The 15,651-nt window shown below is 43.8% G+C and overlaps 1 protein-coding gene across 4 annotated transcripts in view; it reads right to left on the reverse strand.

Annotated features, from left to right (window-relative positions):
- Positions 1-15,651, reverse strand: part of LOC308198550 (unconventional myosin-X-like) — an 85,753-nt gene that overhangs the window by 41,894 nt on the left and 28,208 nt on the right. For all 4 annotated transcript variants that reach the window (XM_080601135.1, XM_080601133.1, XM_080601136.1 and 1 more), the window contains 10 exons: positions 15,274-15,403; positions 14,305-14,423; positions 10,847-10,993; positions 10,207-10,307; positions 7,462-7,528; positions 6,912-7,004; positions 4,284-4,352; positions 3,358-3,440; positions 1,714-1,822; positions 623-703 (listed from right to left, as the gene is read on the reverse strand). In XM_080601135.1, coding sequence (XP_080457261.1) covers positions 623-703; positions 1,714-1,822; positions 3,358-3,440; positions 4,284-4,352; positions 6,912-7,004; positions 7,462-7,528; positions 10,207-10,307; positions 10,847-10,993; positions 14,305-14,423; positions 15,274-15,403 — 999 coding nt within the window. The remainder of the gene's footprint in view (positions 1-622; positions 704-1,713; positions 1,823-3,357; positions 3,441-4,283; positions 4,353-6,911; positions 7,005-7,461; positions 7,529-10,206; positions 10,308-10,846; positions 10,994-14,304; positions 14,424-15,273; positions 15,404-15,651) is intronic.

Consider the following 15,651-nt stretch of genomic DNA (forward strand, 5'->3'; position numbering starts at 1 on the left):
AAATGAAGACAAACTGCAGATTTTTTTTTCTGACACAAAGCCCCAGCAGGCTTTTCTCTGCCACAGCATACAGTTTCAAAACACACAAAGAAAATGATCAGCTTAGGGCTCTCCACCCAGTCTAGTCAGCAGCATATCCTCCTGCCACGGTTCACAGCACAAGCGGGAGCCAGCCTGTCTCTACGCACTGTGACTTGCTCATGAAGCATCCATCTCCTCTGCCTCAGAGCCAGGGAGCTGCAGGAGACACTTTCTACTGCACAAACCCTGCATTCCAGAACAAATCGTGTGCAGGCAACACAAGCAGGAGTGATTGCTTCTTCTACCACAGCTTTGGGCTCTACACAAGCCTGGTTCATCTTCCAGGTTTTGTAAGCACAGAAGGAAGTGGGAAAGGCTATATCATATTCAGCTTTTTTTTTTTTTTTTAATCTGGTTACTAACAGAAGAGCATATTTTTCCTAAACAATAAAACAACTAGAAGGAAAAACAGATGAGAAGGGCAAACTGCTTTTATCCCCAGTTTCGGATCTGCACAGAGGCACCTGTCAGGCAGGCATTTGTGCAAGCACTCATGGGCACCTGTATTGCATGTATACATTTTGCTGGGAGAAAGACTTGCCTTTTCTGTATTTGGTTTGATGCAGCGGATGAAGAATGGGTTGGAAGTGCTCAGCGTTGCCATCAGTGAATGAAGAGAATCCTAAAAAGCAGTAAGACAAAACCCAAGGGCTGAGTCACTACAGGAGAGAAAAGTGCTACTCTTGATGCAACACAGTTTTCATGCAGCCCTCCCACTCCTGGTGTGTTTCATTGACTCTGCCTACCAAAACCTGTTTTTTCTTACATCGTTTTCATCAAGTAAAAAAGTAAAGCTGTTCTAAGTTAAAAGTAATAAAACGATAAATCGTATCTCTGTCCGAAAAATGTTTTTCAGAGCTGGAACAAGGAATATCTGATCATGATTCTTTCCAACTATTTAACTTGTTTTAAAAATGCAGATAGATTCATTCATAAGTTTTTTTTCTTATGGGTTTTATAACTCACATATTGCATTATAACCTATTATTATACTATAGGTCTTAATGCTGCAACACAGTGAGCCTGCTCTCAGTAACCCAGGAGATTTCTTCCTGTCCAAAACATACCCAGAGTTTGTTTACTGCAACACTGTGTGCATAGCCATCCCTGCTTTCTAAGCTTTATAGCCAATTTGAATTATTTTTACATGTCTTTCAAGCTTTTTTATATAGGGATCTAAAACTGTGACATTAACATAAGTTTGCAGACAATCTTAATGGAGAAAATTCATACGTGCAGGTATGAACCTGGGGCTATGAAACCCCCCAACAAGGTTTTACTGTAATTGCCACTATGCTTGTAAAAGATGTGGCCTGAATTGAACACATACAACTAACTGAAACACCAGACCAACACAAATGATCAAAGAACATAAAAAGCTTCAGATATTTAACAAAATATTATTGATATTCTTTTCCTCTGCCACTATGCCCAGTCTTAACATCTCACATCTTACACCATACAGAGAAATCCTTCAGGCAGTGGCACTGTCTTTTTTTAGCTGTACCACATTCCTGCACATTTACAGTGCTGGACACAAAATGAGGATGAATGACTCCTCTTGGCCGCAGGCTTTGCTTTACCCATCTGCTCTTCCCCAGCAGCCTGCTGCTCTCTTGGAAAATATCCTACCCTGAACTGGGAACTGACAGTCGGTCTGCGCCTCTGGGTGCCCATCTTCAGTGTCTCTTCACTGCTACGGCTGCAGACTCTTTCAAAAAGGTCATAGATGAAGTCCAGCCTAAGGGTAAATAAAAGAATTAAAGAAGATGCAAGACACCAACCACCCGTGAGAAGATGGCTCTTATTCTTAGGTATTACCCCCGTCCCAGTAAGAAACACCTCATTTTTATTCCTGCCACCACAGAGTGTCTGCAGGAAGCAGTTCAGCTGGGTGATTCAGTGAGGAAATTAATACTTTCCATCTGTCTGCTCAGACCACATGGGCTGCCTTGTGTGCCACACTTGGCTGCAAAGCCAGAGACCCATCTCAGGCTGTAGAATAGGATATTAAACAAAGGAAGGTCTCCACTTTGCACTGGCCAGCACGCCTCCCTCTAGCTATATGCCCCCAAGCAAAACTGCCTTGAAGGCATTCCAGCTAAACTGTGTGCTATAACCCCCGTCCAGAGCTAGCTCTTGTACCTTATCAGCCATGGTGCCCAAGCCATGCCCCTGCACCTGCAAGCACAGCCCTTCCATGGCCAGAGGACTTCTGGAGCTACCCACTGTGTAGGCCATCTCTGTGGGATCTTCTACGCCATTTTGCCTCTCCTTAGACAGTGGTGCTGGTTCGTACAAAATCTACACAACGATTTATTGTTATGAGACTGTTTGTAGCAGAATTTCCTTTTCTGGCTTGTTGAAATAGCCTGAGCCCTTCTGGTAATGCTGGACAATGACAACCACAATTCTGGCTTCAAGCCCTGTGTAAAATATTACGCAGATGCCACTGTCTGAGTAAGGCAGCTAAGAGCAGCTCGTCCTCTCAGCTCTCTCAGGTTGTGTCAAGTGCAAACTCTGCAGCTGTCTTCTGGGCAAATGCAATTCTGTAACAGCCCCATCAGGCTGGAGCCCAAAGGCAGTAAATATATGAACTGTGGTATAAAGCATGTGGTGGAGCTGCAACACAAAAACTTCTGGGGTCCACCATGTCATTTAACACCTCTCTCTTTCTAATACGTGCCATCTCTGCCTTGTAGACCTTGATCAAGGTGAAAGTCAGCTCATTTCTCTAGGTCACATTGCAGGGTCACTGGGGTATAAAACTGGGACCGCAGCTGGCCCCACAGTGATGGCTCAGTTTGGATCAGGATAAGGATGAAGCACACCATGGAAGCTCTCCACTAACAAGCAGGATGGAAACCAAGCAGTCTCTGTGCAAAGGCAAGCATTTCACAATGTGACAAAGAGCCTTGACTTGTTCAGGTGCAAATTTGCCATTGCTGGGACAGGGAGGCAGAAAGAAAAAGAGGAAAGAGGGAAGAAAAGAGGGAGACAACCAGAATTGCCTGTGGGAATTTCTGTCTTACTTTCATTGCTCTTTTCAAAACTGGGACAAGAGTACTGATAAATCATTCATCTGTGCCTCATCTGTCTTCTCCAGCTCTCTTTTCTTTTGTCAGGGCACTTAAGCACAAGGCGAAGAATAGTGAAGAACGACGCCTGATGTTCAGACAAAACAACTGTTTTCCTTGGCCTGGTTATTACATGAATGTGGCTTAGTCCAGCCCGGCAGTCGTGGCCTCTTCACAAGCATAAGGGAGACATACATACCTGCTGTCTTTCAGCATGTTTAAAATGTCGTCTCGAAAGGTGTCTCTGTTTTTCTCCAGAAACCCTCTCACATCATAGAGCACCTGCAACACAGACAGAGCCGCTGGAACAGAGCAGTACAAATCATTAAGCACTTCTACATTAACATGCCAATATACAAAGCCTCCAGCAGTGCTTCACAGTAACACCGTGGGCATGTGCCAGGATCCTAATTTTGGGGGTCAAAGAGTTCCAGCGCTCAGCAGTTACTAACAAGAAAGTGGCTTTTAGCCATCAATTAAAAAAAATAATACTCAAAGCCAGGAGCTAAGCGAAAGAGCTGCAGAAATATGCCTGCAGTCACAGTGTGGGGAAATCCTCTGTGAGGTGTGAGCAGGAAATACTAACTGTGCCATGTAGTGCCCTGAGTTCCCAACCACCGCTGCCCAGCAGATGAGTCTAGGAGAAGATTAGTCCTTCTTTAGTGTGCAGGTGACTTCCCTTGACACGCCTCCATCTGTTCCATCCCCTCCATAACAAAGAGCAGCGTTTAACCTTGGAGGCCTTTTCCTTTCTGCAGTAGGCATGTAACCTTTTCTCCTCTTCCCCAACAATGAAAGTGTCCTTGTTATTTTTATTTTGGGTTTTGTTTGTTTGTGAATGTCCAAGAAAAGAAAACATGAATATCAGAAGTAAGGAGGAGATTATTATCTCCCAAGGCAAAAGTTACCTGAGAAAAACAAATGTCCAAGTTGGAGAATATACTGCTGGAGAATGATATGCTACTTTGAGCCCATTGCACCTCCTGTGCTCAGGTATGGGGCACTAAGATCAGAGCATACACACAGCTCAGAAAGATTCTTGACTTTGGGAATCTAAACGCTCCATAACCTCAAGCCCAAGTGCAAGCATCTCACAGATACACCATGAGCTACACGAACACCTACCTCTCCCGCATAATGCCTTATGCCAAACTGATGGTCTGTCACCCGAGGCTTCACATAGTAATGGTTGCTCTGAAATCAAAGGGAAAAAAAGGCTTCTTATAATGGCACCGTAAGAATACATAGCTTCAGTCAGAAACTCGGCCATGACTATGGCAATGCTGGGATGGCAAGGACCTTAGTTGTTGCAGAGCCTGACCACATGTGCAGCAGTTAATCTGCAGCTATATTGCAAATACGTTATTCCAATAAGATGGAAAAATCCAGTCCTTCAAGGCATTCCTCATGTGAGCAAGGGTTTGCAGAATCAAGGTTGGGCAGGCATGCCATGGATGAAATGTTAATTCTTGCATGTCTGACACCCATGAAGACTGGGCTCCACACAAACCACGTGGGGCGGTACACGGGATCAGGATGCAGGGAAGATGGCAGCTTTGCAGAACACCTACACGCTTTTTCTTTGTCAAAGGAGGTACCATACCAATCTCCTGTTTTCCATCTTTCTTTGCACCTCTCTTTCTCTTTTTCCATATTAATTTTTACTTTCCCTTACTAGCTGTTCTAGTCTCTCCCTTTATTTTTCCTTCTTTTTTTAAAATAAGAATCCTTAAATATGCAAGAACAGCCATGCTACTTGAGATCAACGAACGATCCAGCTGAGCGTCCTGCCTCCAGCAGTGACTATATAAGGTAGAGTAAGAAAAAGGCAAGTGAATGATAAGTTTATTCTCTTGCTATCTACAACTCTGATTATTTTCATAAGGTCTATCTAATTAGTAACCCAAAGTTGACTTCACTTCCAAATACTTGCCCAGTTCCCACCTACCAAGCCCATATGTTTTACCCATGCCTACAACACTCCTAGTTCCTTCTCCTGGATCCCCTGTTGCTGTTCATTAATATGACCCAGAGGTCATATTCTCTTAAATCCCAGCTCTCATGGTTTTCTTTCTTAAGCCTTTTGTGATCCACAAAAAAAACACAGAGAAAACAGCTTGTTTTCCTTTAAGGTTCATCAGGCTTTCCAGCAACAGTGAGTGGATGCCTTCCAGTGCTCCTCCAGCCTGCACTAGAGACTTTAGTGGTATAAAGAACACTTTGCCTTCAAAAACCGCAAGCACTGGACTGCTGTCTACTTCACCTTTCCTCCCTGCACTCCAACTCCTCAGCATCTTCTATCTCTCCTATGCTCCCCGGGGTTCCACGTTAACTGCTATCTCCTCAAAGCAGACAGAAGTGACGCTATGAACAACTTAATGAGAAGGCTAGTCAATGAACAAAAATCACCAAAAATAGCAATCGAAATGTTGTGGGGCATAAAGGAATGCAAAATAATACTGACAGTCTCATGCTGCTGTACAATAAACCACAGGTACCTTCTTGCCAAGGGAACTGCTTTCTGGTTTGAATATTTATCTCAGAAAAGAATAGAGAAAACACCTAGAGGAGTTCAGAGACAAACAGCAGAAAGAAAGAGGAGCTTTGAAATTTCTCCATCTGGAGACAAACTGAAGAGGCTGGGACATTTCACAAAGAAAATAGAAAATAATGGATGTATTAAAAATATTAATGTGACATTAAAATATATAAAACACCAACATCAATAAAAAAGGTAAATCAGGCATTCTTATATACCTTGACCTTTAATACAAGGGAAAACCACAGTGGACTAAACTGAAGGCATCCACTTAGGCCTAAAGAAAGGAAATATTTCCGCAAAACTTGGAATAAATAGAAGTTGTTATTATATCCAGTTTGCAGCCATGAGTATTACTAGCAGAGTTAGATGTACATTTGAAAAATGAGAGTATCTGCATCTATTCCAATTTTTAAAAAAATGTCTAATAAAGGCTACAAATTTGTATGTTTTCAGGCTTCAATGAAGCCTTAATTGGCAGACTAGGTAATGTATTAGCTGACTCTGTTCTTGCTAAAGTAGTAACTTATTCCTTAAGTGCCTGCTACGGGGTTTAACTTGCTTTGTTTTCAGTCTATTTACTGTGAGGATCAGAATGCTGCCTGTACTGGAGACAGGCTAAGGGACTGCTATAGTGATCTCACTGTGTTTTTTGTGTCCCCAGGGTAACTTTCAGACCTGTATGAAAAAGCCCTTCTACTCCCATGCCCAGAATACAAGAAAGAGGAGGAAAGAATATAATTAATTAGGAACAATAAGAGAGTTCCCATTAAAAAACATGAAGCCAAATCTGTCCCCAGCCCCAGGAGACAGATTTGAAGTGCTCTGGAGCTGGCTCCTGTGAGTCAGCTGGCAGAAGAAACCCAACCACACTGTGCAGCCACGTCCTGTGCCTGGGGTGCTGCCTCATGTCCCATCACAGACCAGCAGAACCTGACCTTCAACCCAAGCCACAAATTCAAATCTCCTCTACCTGCAGCCTGCAGTATGCACGCTCCCTCTCTCTCTGTGCAAGAGACCATCTGCAAGTTTCTTCACATACTACTTTTGTTCAATGTAGCCTTATTAAATACTTGCAGACTCGAGCCTAGGGCATTTCAAATTTCCTGCACAAAGAACATATTTTACATCAACAAAAACTTCACTTTCAGCTTTGAAATGCTGATGGGGCTAACATACTGATCATTTGCCTGCCGGGTTATTTTCTTACTTACCATATGCTGGCTGTGAAGTTTTTCCAGAAGGGTGTTGTCTGTGCCTTTGGGGAATCGACTCTCTTCATTCACCAAAGCCAATAGACCCAGTTTCTACAGCCAAACAAGAGACAAGCTTTTACAGACAGCAAAAGCTCTAACTACGCATCACCAAGCCAAAAACTGGAGATTTGGACAGCACATTGAGCAATAACCCGTGGTTATAAACCAGCAAAGCTTGAGTTGAAAGCAGAACTCTGGCTAGTCAACACATTCAGCAAGCAGAACAGAAGTGAAGAATTTATTAGAAAATCACATTAAGGTTTTACTTAAACCATGCTACATGTCTTAAATTATGACACCCTCCCTAAGCTTGCTTTCACTCGCAAGCACAGATATGCTTTCTTGAGCTGAGACTACAGGTAGAACAGCTCATACTTTTGCCAGGTCATGAGGGAAAGAGGATCTAAGCAACCGCCTGTTTTTAAAACTAGGAGACCCCAGGGAAGGCCCCAAGACAATCAGCAGTCACCATTGTGGTCCCTGGAAACTGTCCCAGATAATTGCTCACCTTCTCAATAAGGTCCAGGCACTCTGCATTATCCATCCAGTCAATGGCTTCCCAGTTTATCCCTTCCCTGAAAGTCAGGAACAAACAGATCAAACATGAAAAGCAAGATCCAATGCCCCCATGAGCACTGAGAACAGAATAGGCTGAGAATGGCTTTCCCAGGACTGAAGAGGGTTTGCAGGAATTGGGCTCTGCCATGCCTGAGGAAATAAAATAGGATATTCAAGGCACTGCTAAACACAAGGAGATGTAAGTAGGAGACAGCCTTTCTTATCCATCCAGGTGATTTAGACTGATGCTTATCTTACAGTCATTGAGCAAATTCTGCACCAAGCACTGACGATTTGTAGTTGCTCTCAGTTTCTGGTGCTTCCATTTTTCCAGGTGATGGAAAGCATTTCCTGCTAGTTCAGGAGAGATGAACATCAGCCCAAGTGGTGGTGATGTTGGACAGTTTGCTACACAGCTTCAAGAGTCAACTGATGACCCACAAATCCAGAAAGCCTGTGAGTAACTCGTGCTCAGGAATCCAAGGAAAACTACAGCTAGGTGTGAAGCTGCTTACTGACACTGATACAGACTCCTTTCAGGTAAAGGCTAATGTTCTGAAGACAGTGAAGCTGTTCTCTACAAACCCTTTAGCCTAGACGTTGTATGTTCAGGTTCAAAGCATTCGGAAACCGGTGGCCAACAGCTGGGAGCAGCAAACTAGAATCATTTCTAAAGAATGGAAAGAAGTTCCCTCCAAAGGGAACAGAATATCTTACCCCCTTAATGACAAAAAATACCAGTTCACAGTGTTTTAAATCTTTGCAACAATGGGTGTCAGAGAGGTGTGGTGGTTTTACCGTGCTAGGCAGCTGAACACCACAACTACTCTCTCACTCCCCCTCCTTAGATGAGGAGGGGAAGAAGTAAAGGAAAGAACAACTCATGGGTTGAGATAAGGATGATTTAATTAAAGGACAAAAGAAATAATTATTAAGGAAATATTATTATTAATTAAACACTTTAGCTAAACAATTTAACTAAACAATTAACAATTTAACTAAAGGGGAAAAAAAAAGGAAAGGGGAAAAGGGAGGAGGAAAGGGAAAACTAAACAAAACAAGTACAGGCTATGTGGAAGTGCAGAGGAAAGAAATTACTCTCTACGTCCCACAAATGAGCGATGCTTGACCACGTCCTTGAAGCAGGGCCTCAGCGCACGCAGCCGGTGTTCGGAAGGAGGACAGACGTTTTCACAACGAGAGCCCACCCCTCCCCTCTTCTTCCTTTTTCCACCTTTTATTGCTGAGTGTGACATCATATGGTATGGAATATCCCTTTGGTTGGTTTAGGTCAGCTGCCCTGGTGATGTTTCTTTTCTCACATTTTTTATTGCCCACCCCCTAGGAGGGTTAGAGAGCGTCCTGATGCTGTGCCAGCACTGCTCAGCAGCAGACACAACACTGGTGTGATACCACTGCTGTTTTAGCTACAAGCGCAGAGCATAGCACTGTATGGGCTGATGCAGGGAAAGTTAACATCCCAGCCAGACCCAGTACAAGAGGCCGTATATTTTTACAAAAAGGCCTCTCGGATCACTTCTGAGGGCAAGAAGTCCTTCCAGAACTGAAGGAAGCAGAGTTATCTAAAACAAATGAAATCACACAAGTCGTCTCTAGTGCCACAGACCCCTTATCTAATTGAGTGACAAAATACATGGAGCTATTTATTAAACCTGAGGACATGAAGCTACTACTGTGAAATGTGAGCTTTAATCACATTACCCTACAATAATTGAAAAGTAGTTAATAATAAAATTCTCTCATCCTTTCCAAAGTTCAGACACAGAATTTAAACTCCTATGTAATCATCAGGAAAAAATCTTTTGTTGCAATGATACCATTCTTAACACAAGCTTCCTGCAATGGTGGAATTGGCCTGAGAAGTGAGTACATAAATAGTCTTGCAGTTTTGTAATCTTTAGAATTTCATGAATTGCCTATTCAGTTTCTCCCTTTACAAAGCTGCTCTCATTTGCCCTCACTGACCTGACTCAATTGCTTCATTCACAAACATAAAGGCTTCTGTTTCAGAACAAGAACTGAAGTACTTCTCTAGCAGGCTTCTCTAGAAGCTGAGATAATCTAGAGCATCCCAGGTACTTTAAAAAATACAATCTAATACAAAGTCCGCAAAGAGAATCAGCTGTGCAGAAAGCCCCATGCTCTTTAAGCTCAGGAAACAGTGATTTAAATCTCCTTGCTGAGTAAAAGAGCCATTTTCATAGCATAGGACTCTCTAGAGCAGAAAGAGCTGCCAGATACCTATCTACTATTAGGGACTTTATTTTCTGCACACCAAGAATGCATCTGCATAACAATACCTTCACCTTAGGTAAATCATCAAAAGTTAGTAATCAGGCAAGTGACCATGTGTTCTAATGTGTTAGAGCCCAAGATCTTCCTGTTCAGCTTAGAAAAAGAAGAAAATCTAGACTAAGATTTTTGAAATTTCAAAATTGTGAAGATCTGTTTTGTTGTTATTTTGCAAAACTACACATTGTGGGGGCATGGCATAATAGAGTTTGATAACATAAGTTGTGATACAAACAGAATGGATAGAGGCTAACGGTTTGCTCTCTTTTAACTCAAGAACTAGGAGTCATTACATGAAGCTAACAGCCATGATCAAAACAAACAAACAAAAGAAGAGTTGCTCCTCATGCAATAGGTAGATGAGTTTGGGAGGCCCCCTCACCTGTTGTACTCTAGCTGCTCCAAGGAGAAGATGTGCTTGTTGAAATATTCCTGCAGCTTCTCGTTTGCATAGTTAATGTTAAACTGCTCAAAACGATTCACCTGTGAGAAGAAACAAAGATATAAAACTTAACATTCTTTTCCCTGGGCTATAAATGATCTCCTGCCACAGCTACAGGGAAGGTGCCAGGCCTGGAATAAAGCCACAGAGCACAGAGGCAAGGGTTGTTAGCTGGACATGAGGAGGACAGTATGGGGAGGCCCATCAGGAGAACAGCTTTTGTAGCTCATGCTAGCCTAATGCAGGAGGTCTATATGGTAGTAAATGATGATAAGAAAAATCACATTTCTCTTCTTCTTAGGAAGAAAGAAACATAGTTCCATAAATATCAATATTACCTACCACACCACGTCTGCTTCAGGTCTGTGTCACAAATCAGACCTTGAACATCACTCTACACAATTAAAGCTACCAGAAATGGGCAGCTAAGTAGATTTTGCCACTCTCATGGGTAGGGAGCAGTGGAGAAGTCCCAGAATGCCCTATGCTATCCTACACAAGATACAAACCTAAAAACTTCCTCCCTACATCCACTGACCTCTCCAAACCCAACACACCCTGCAAAAGATAAAATTCTGACCTGAAAGTTCTCGAAGCCAAAGATATCCAGGATGCCCACAGACTTAAAGTTTTCCTTGCCTTTGATCTTCGTATTAATCTTGCTAATGAGCCATGAGAAACACTGAGAATACAGTGCCATAGAGAGGGAGTCCCTGGAGTCTGCTGCCTGTAAATGCAGAGAGGAAAAAATGAGTCACGGGGAGAACAGAAAGCATAAGGTGCACCAGGAATCTCTATGGGACTTCAGGTCCCGCCACTCCTTTTAGATGCCTCAGCATCTCTTATTCATTATGCACAGTGCAATATTTATATGTACAGTCAACATTCAAATTTGCAAATAGCCCAGCCATGCACAGATATACCATTGTCACTGACCTTTAGGTAACTTAACTTGAGAGGCTGAAGGAAGAGCTGGCCCTACATCTCATGCAGTGATCATTACCAAGAGTCATACGCTGAAAAAAAGGCTCAAATTGTGAACACTAACTGGCAGCAGATAATTATTCCTATGTAAGTGTTGCAGTGAATGTCCAGAATTGAACTTTTGAACTTTCAAGCAGAAGTAACTGGAATGGGCTGGTTGTACATTTTGATAACACTTGGACTAAACAAAAGTGTCATGCCCCAAATCCTCCAATTAACAGAGAGACATGAGACAGAACCGCAAATTAAGAGGCTGATCATATGCTCCGCTTCTGCCCACAGACTACTGAGGCTGGGAAACTGGGGTTTATGGTTCTGGAAAGAAGAGGAGGCCAAAAATAAGTGTTACTAAAAAGAAGGAGGGGACCAGGAAAGACAAAGACAAAGATCTTGACTAGAAGAAAGATTCTGGATGGGGTGAAAGATCCTGGAGATCGGAGATGCCTGGAGACAAAAGCCAGAGTATGCCCAGGGACCTGGACTTGTAGTTTCTGAGACAGGTAACATGAGGAGCTGCACAGCATGGACCAGCACAGCTGCCTGCCTGACCCTCCTGGACAAGCAGTCATCTCCCTACTGGGAAAAGACATTTGATGAACATAATGCTGGGGGTGGTGGTGAGTGAAACAACCAAGTAACCAAGTAGGGTAAAAGCTCTAATCTCATAATTTCTTAAATAAATGCTGGTATCTAGATCAGTTATTGCCTGTTTACTCTCAGCCATGACACCAAGGTAATTCCTTCAGTAGCCCTGGGCAGCAATGTTAGAGGTCTTCTAAACATACCCTCGTCCTCTCCAGCTTCGCAAGCCTGAATAACGCCACCTCTCCTGTTCTGCTTCACTAAAGGCACAGGCCAGCCACCTCCAAATCCTCCCAGCCCTGCTCAGCTTTCCCCTGAGGCTCAGCCAGCAAGATCCTCCTTTTTACCCAGTCTCACCGGTACTTTCCTCCAGCAACCCTAGGCCTAGCAACCTCCCTTCTCCACGGCACATTTCAAAGCACAGTCATGCATGCCTTTTCTGGGTATTTCTTCTCTCCATCAGTTGGTCTGCCTTACTAGTCAGGAGGGAGAAAGCCCTCAGGGCCATGCCTCTGGCTGCACAGTAAGTTGGGCTCATGTCCCAGGAATGGGACCTCCCCATCCAGCTGTAAGCAAAGCCTCTTCCCCCACAGCATGGCTCAGATGAGATTTTCAAAGGCTCCTTTCATCCTCCCAGCCCTGCCCGCCCTCAGGCCAGTTCATCCATTCAACCCACTGAAATGTCAAAGCTCGGATGGGCAACCAGCCCGTTACAGAAGGAGAAATCCCTGGCAGCTCTATCGCCGCGTTCCAGCAACAGCAAGTGGGAAGAGGTGGGCACAGTACTTGAGGGCTACAGGCCTGTACAACCCTACACAGCTGCTGTTTGGTGCAACAGGAAATGACACCTAGAGATGACACCTAGGCAGTAGCATCCACTTGCTGTAATAGCTTTCTTCCAGTCTTAGTACCGGGCTTCACTGGGCTGCAGGGGTCCATCATGCAAGAATGTCGGGAATGGCCCTGCTTTCAGGGAAAGCTCTGCTCAGGGAGACTCCAGTAAAACCTACAACTGCATGCTCTTGCTCTGGACTGCGTGGAACATCTCTGGCATTATTTGTTATCCATCCCTGCATGCTGCTACGGAAAGGTGTGGTTTATCTAGGACAGGCAGCGGAGAAGAGGAACCATGGTACTAGATACTGAGGGTATCTACCCCAGACTCAAGGCAAAAACATAATTGTCACACAACAGCATTGCATGGACTATGACAAAAAGATAGCATTTCTTAAAGACAAAGCTCAGCTTGTGATATATTAGCAGTTGTGTCCAAAACAAGAAAAGAAGTGACTGCTCTGCTGAAATGGGCACTGCTGAGACTTCAGCTTGAATATGATGTCCAAGAAGTGCATGCCACTTCTTGAAAGATGTGTGGAAACAGGGACAGTGGAAAAAGAGGTTTAGAAAATTACTTATGAGGAAACTGAGGGAATTGGATTGTTTTGCTTAGAAAAGAGAACACCAAGTGAAAAACTTTACATAAACTGAAGCTTGTAAAGTGGATAGCTGGGATGCCAAAGGTAATCTAAATCCGAGAATAACTTTTCAGCTACAGTCTCCACTGTAGCTTAAGCAAGCATACTTAAAGAGGCCATGAAACTCCTTCAGTGGGAGACCGTAAGAATGGTTAGACTGATATCTGTCAGAGGGATCCTGGAAACACTGGTTCCTCTGTCAGTGTAAGGGTTGGCATGATAACTCTCTGCTGTCCATGCCACCCCAAGCTTTCCATTAGAGTTGCTTATTTTCCTATAACATGATGTTTATTCCATCCTAGCTATATTATCCCTTGTTTCCCAGTGTCTTGCATCTTATTAATGACATAGGATGATTTTCCACAGTTATCTATGCATGGACCTAAAACACCGAGAGTGCCCTCAAGTGATCAGCATCACCACAAGTTACAGTTAGTAGGGACAACAGTGTAATGAACCACAGAGAAATGCAACAGATGAGTAGGACTGGCCCCCGCAGGCTGTACAGGTTTGGAGATGAGCATACATACAAGCCTGTTTAGTCCTCTTCTGCTCCTGTGGATACACAAACAAGCTGCTCTGGGGTAACAACCTAAGATCTGCCAGATGTTTTGTGGTAACTGTGTTAAAGCTTTTTACAGTAAGTGCAGTAAGTGCAGCATAACCTGGGAGTTCTGCAAGGTAAAAGCATGCGCACATGCAATTACCACAAAGCACCTGATGCATCCTCTACACAATATGAGCATGGCCAATTCCTGGTGACTGAAGGTGACCTAAAACCAATATTGTGCATTGCCTTTTACAAATGAACTCCTCCTGCCCTGTGAGGCCTAAAAAGCAGAAGAGGCAATGCTGGGACCTGAACTACTGTTAAGGGCAAAAGACTGGAGGACACAGCTGAGCACTTAGCAGGAACGTAACAGGGATCCTTAAACTTGAGTGGATGGTAAAGGCCTGGAAATGTAGAAGTGACAGAAGCATATAGTAGGACACTCACCTGTTCCACAGTTAGAGGGGAGCTGATCTCTTCCCCACGCAGAATCATGGACCTCTGAGTCAGTACTTCGGAAAGCTGGAAGGCATCTAAGCCCAGGAGGTCACTGGCAATGTTCAGCACTAGTAAGAAAAATGGACATTCTCCTGTATGGGTCCCCACCACTTGTGAGGGATGCATGTTCTGCAGCTCATTGTGGAAACCCCAGGGACTCCTCTAAGTCAAGCAACTAAATTCCAGCAGGAAGATCCTGTTTACTTAATTCCCCTTGGCATACCTGATGCTGTAAGCCTACATACCCAGTCTAAGGTAGGATCAGCATCCACTAGGGGCCACAGACAGACTCTTGTATAGGTCAGCCTTTATGCTGACAACAGGAAGAACAAAACACTGTGTAAAGCTCAGCACCAGCAAAGCATTTATTGAATAGGAAGGTATGTTTCCCTAAAGGCACAATAGTGCCGCCTGAGCTTGGGATTGCTAAACTTGGATGTCCAGAAGAGAGGAAATTAACTTGCGACTTAAACCATTTGTGATATATAGTTATTACTTCTGTTACTTCTGTCTGTCTAGACAGACTTTACCAGACCAGCTCAGATTGGTCCTCTGTAACAGAGTGCACACTAGCGATGCTTCAGAGGAGGGTTTTTAACAGCCTTATCTAAAACTCCTCCCTGTTCCTTTCTCTTCCTGCTCTTTCAATGCAAAAGAGAAACCGTGAGACTGTGGACTCAGCCTGAGTACCCAGGAGAAAAAATGGATCATAGCCCAGCTAAAACATTCCGGTGCTCTAGAGCCATGCCTGCTGTGGCAATATTTTTGTGGGGTTAAACTACAGGGAATCTGCTAGCAAAGGCACTGCTGACCAGGATAGAGGGAGAGGACTGTGGAGTGAAGGCCTTACAGGCCTTACTTTGCTGTAGGCCTTACAGGGCTTTGTGGGGTTGACCAAGTTGCGAGGGTCTCATTTACCTGCTTTTGTTGTAATCTGGGCCCCGCCAGCTGTCATGAACTCAACGTTTCCCAGATGAAGTGTGCCAGAAAGAAGTTTGAAGATGTCTCGGATCTCTTCTGTGCTGAAGTCCACCACCTTCATGGCAGTCTACGCAAAACCATACACCCAGTGTTGGCTGTAGGTACAGCCACAGTACAATGCAACAACCACATCCATGCCCCGAGCCCTCTCCTCATCTGAAGTATAAATGCCATGTTAAAATTGAAACAGCTGCTGAATAGGAGATATTCCTTTCCTTTAAATCACATCTAAGCAGGAGCTATTGAAATCTTAAGCTGCCTCTTCTCAACCTTGTGTATCTTGTTTCACCTACACTATTAGAACCCTCAGGCTGA

This window comes from Anser brachyrhynchus (assembly GCF_964034855.1).
Source record: "Anser brachyrhynchus genome assembly, chromosome: 7".
Lineage (NCBI taxonomy): Eukaryota > Metazoa > Chordata > Aves > Anseriformes > Anatidae > Anser > Anser brachyrhynchus.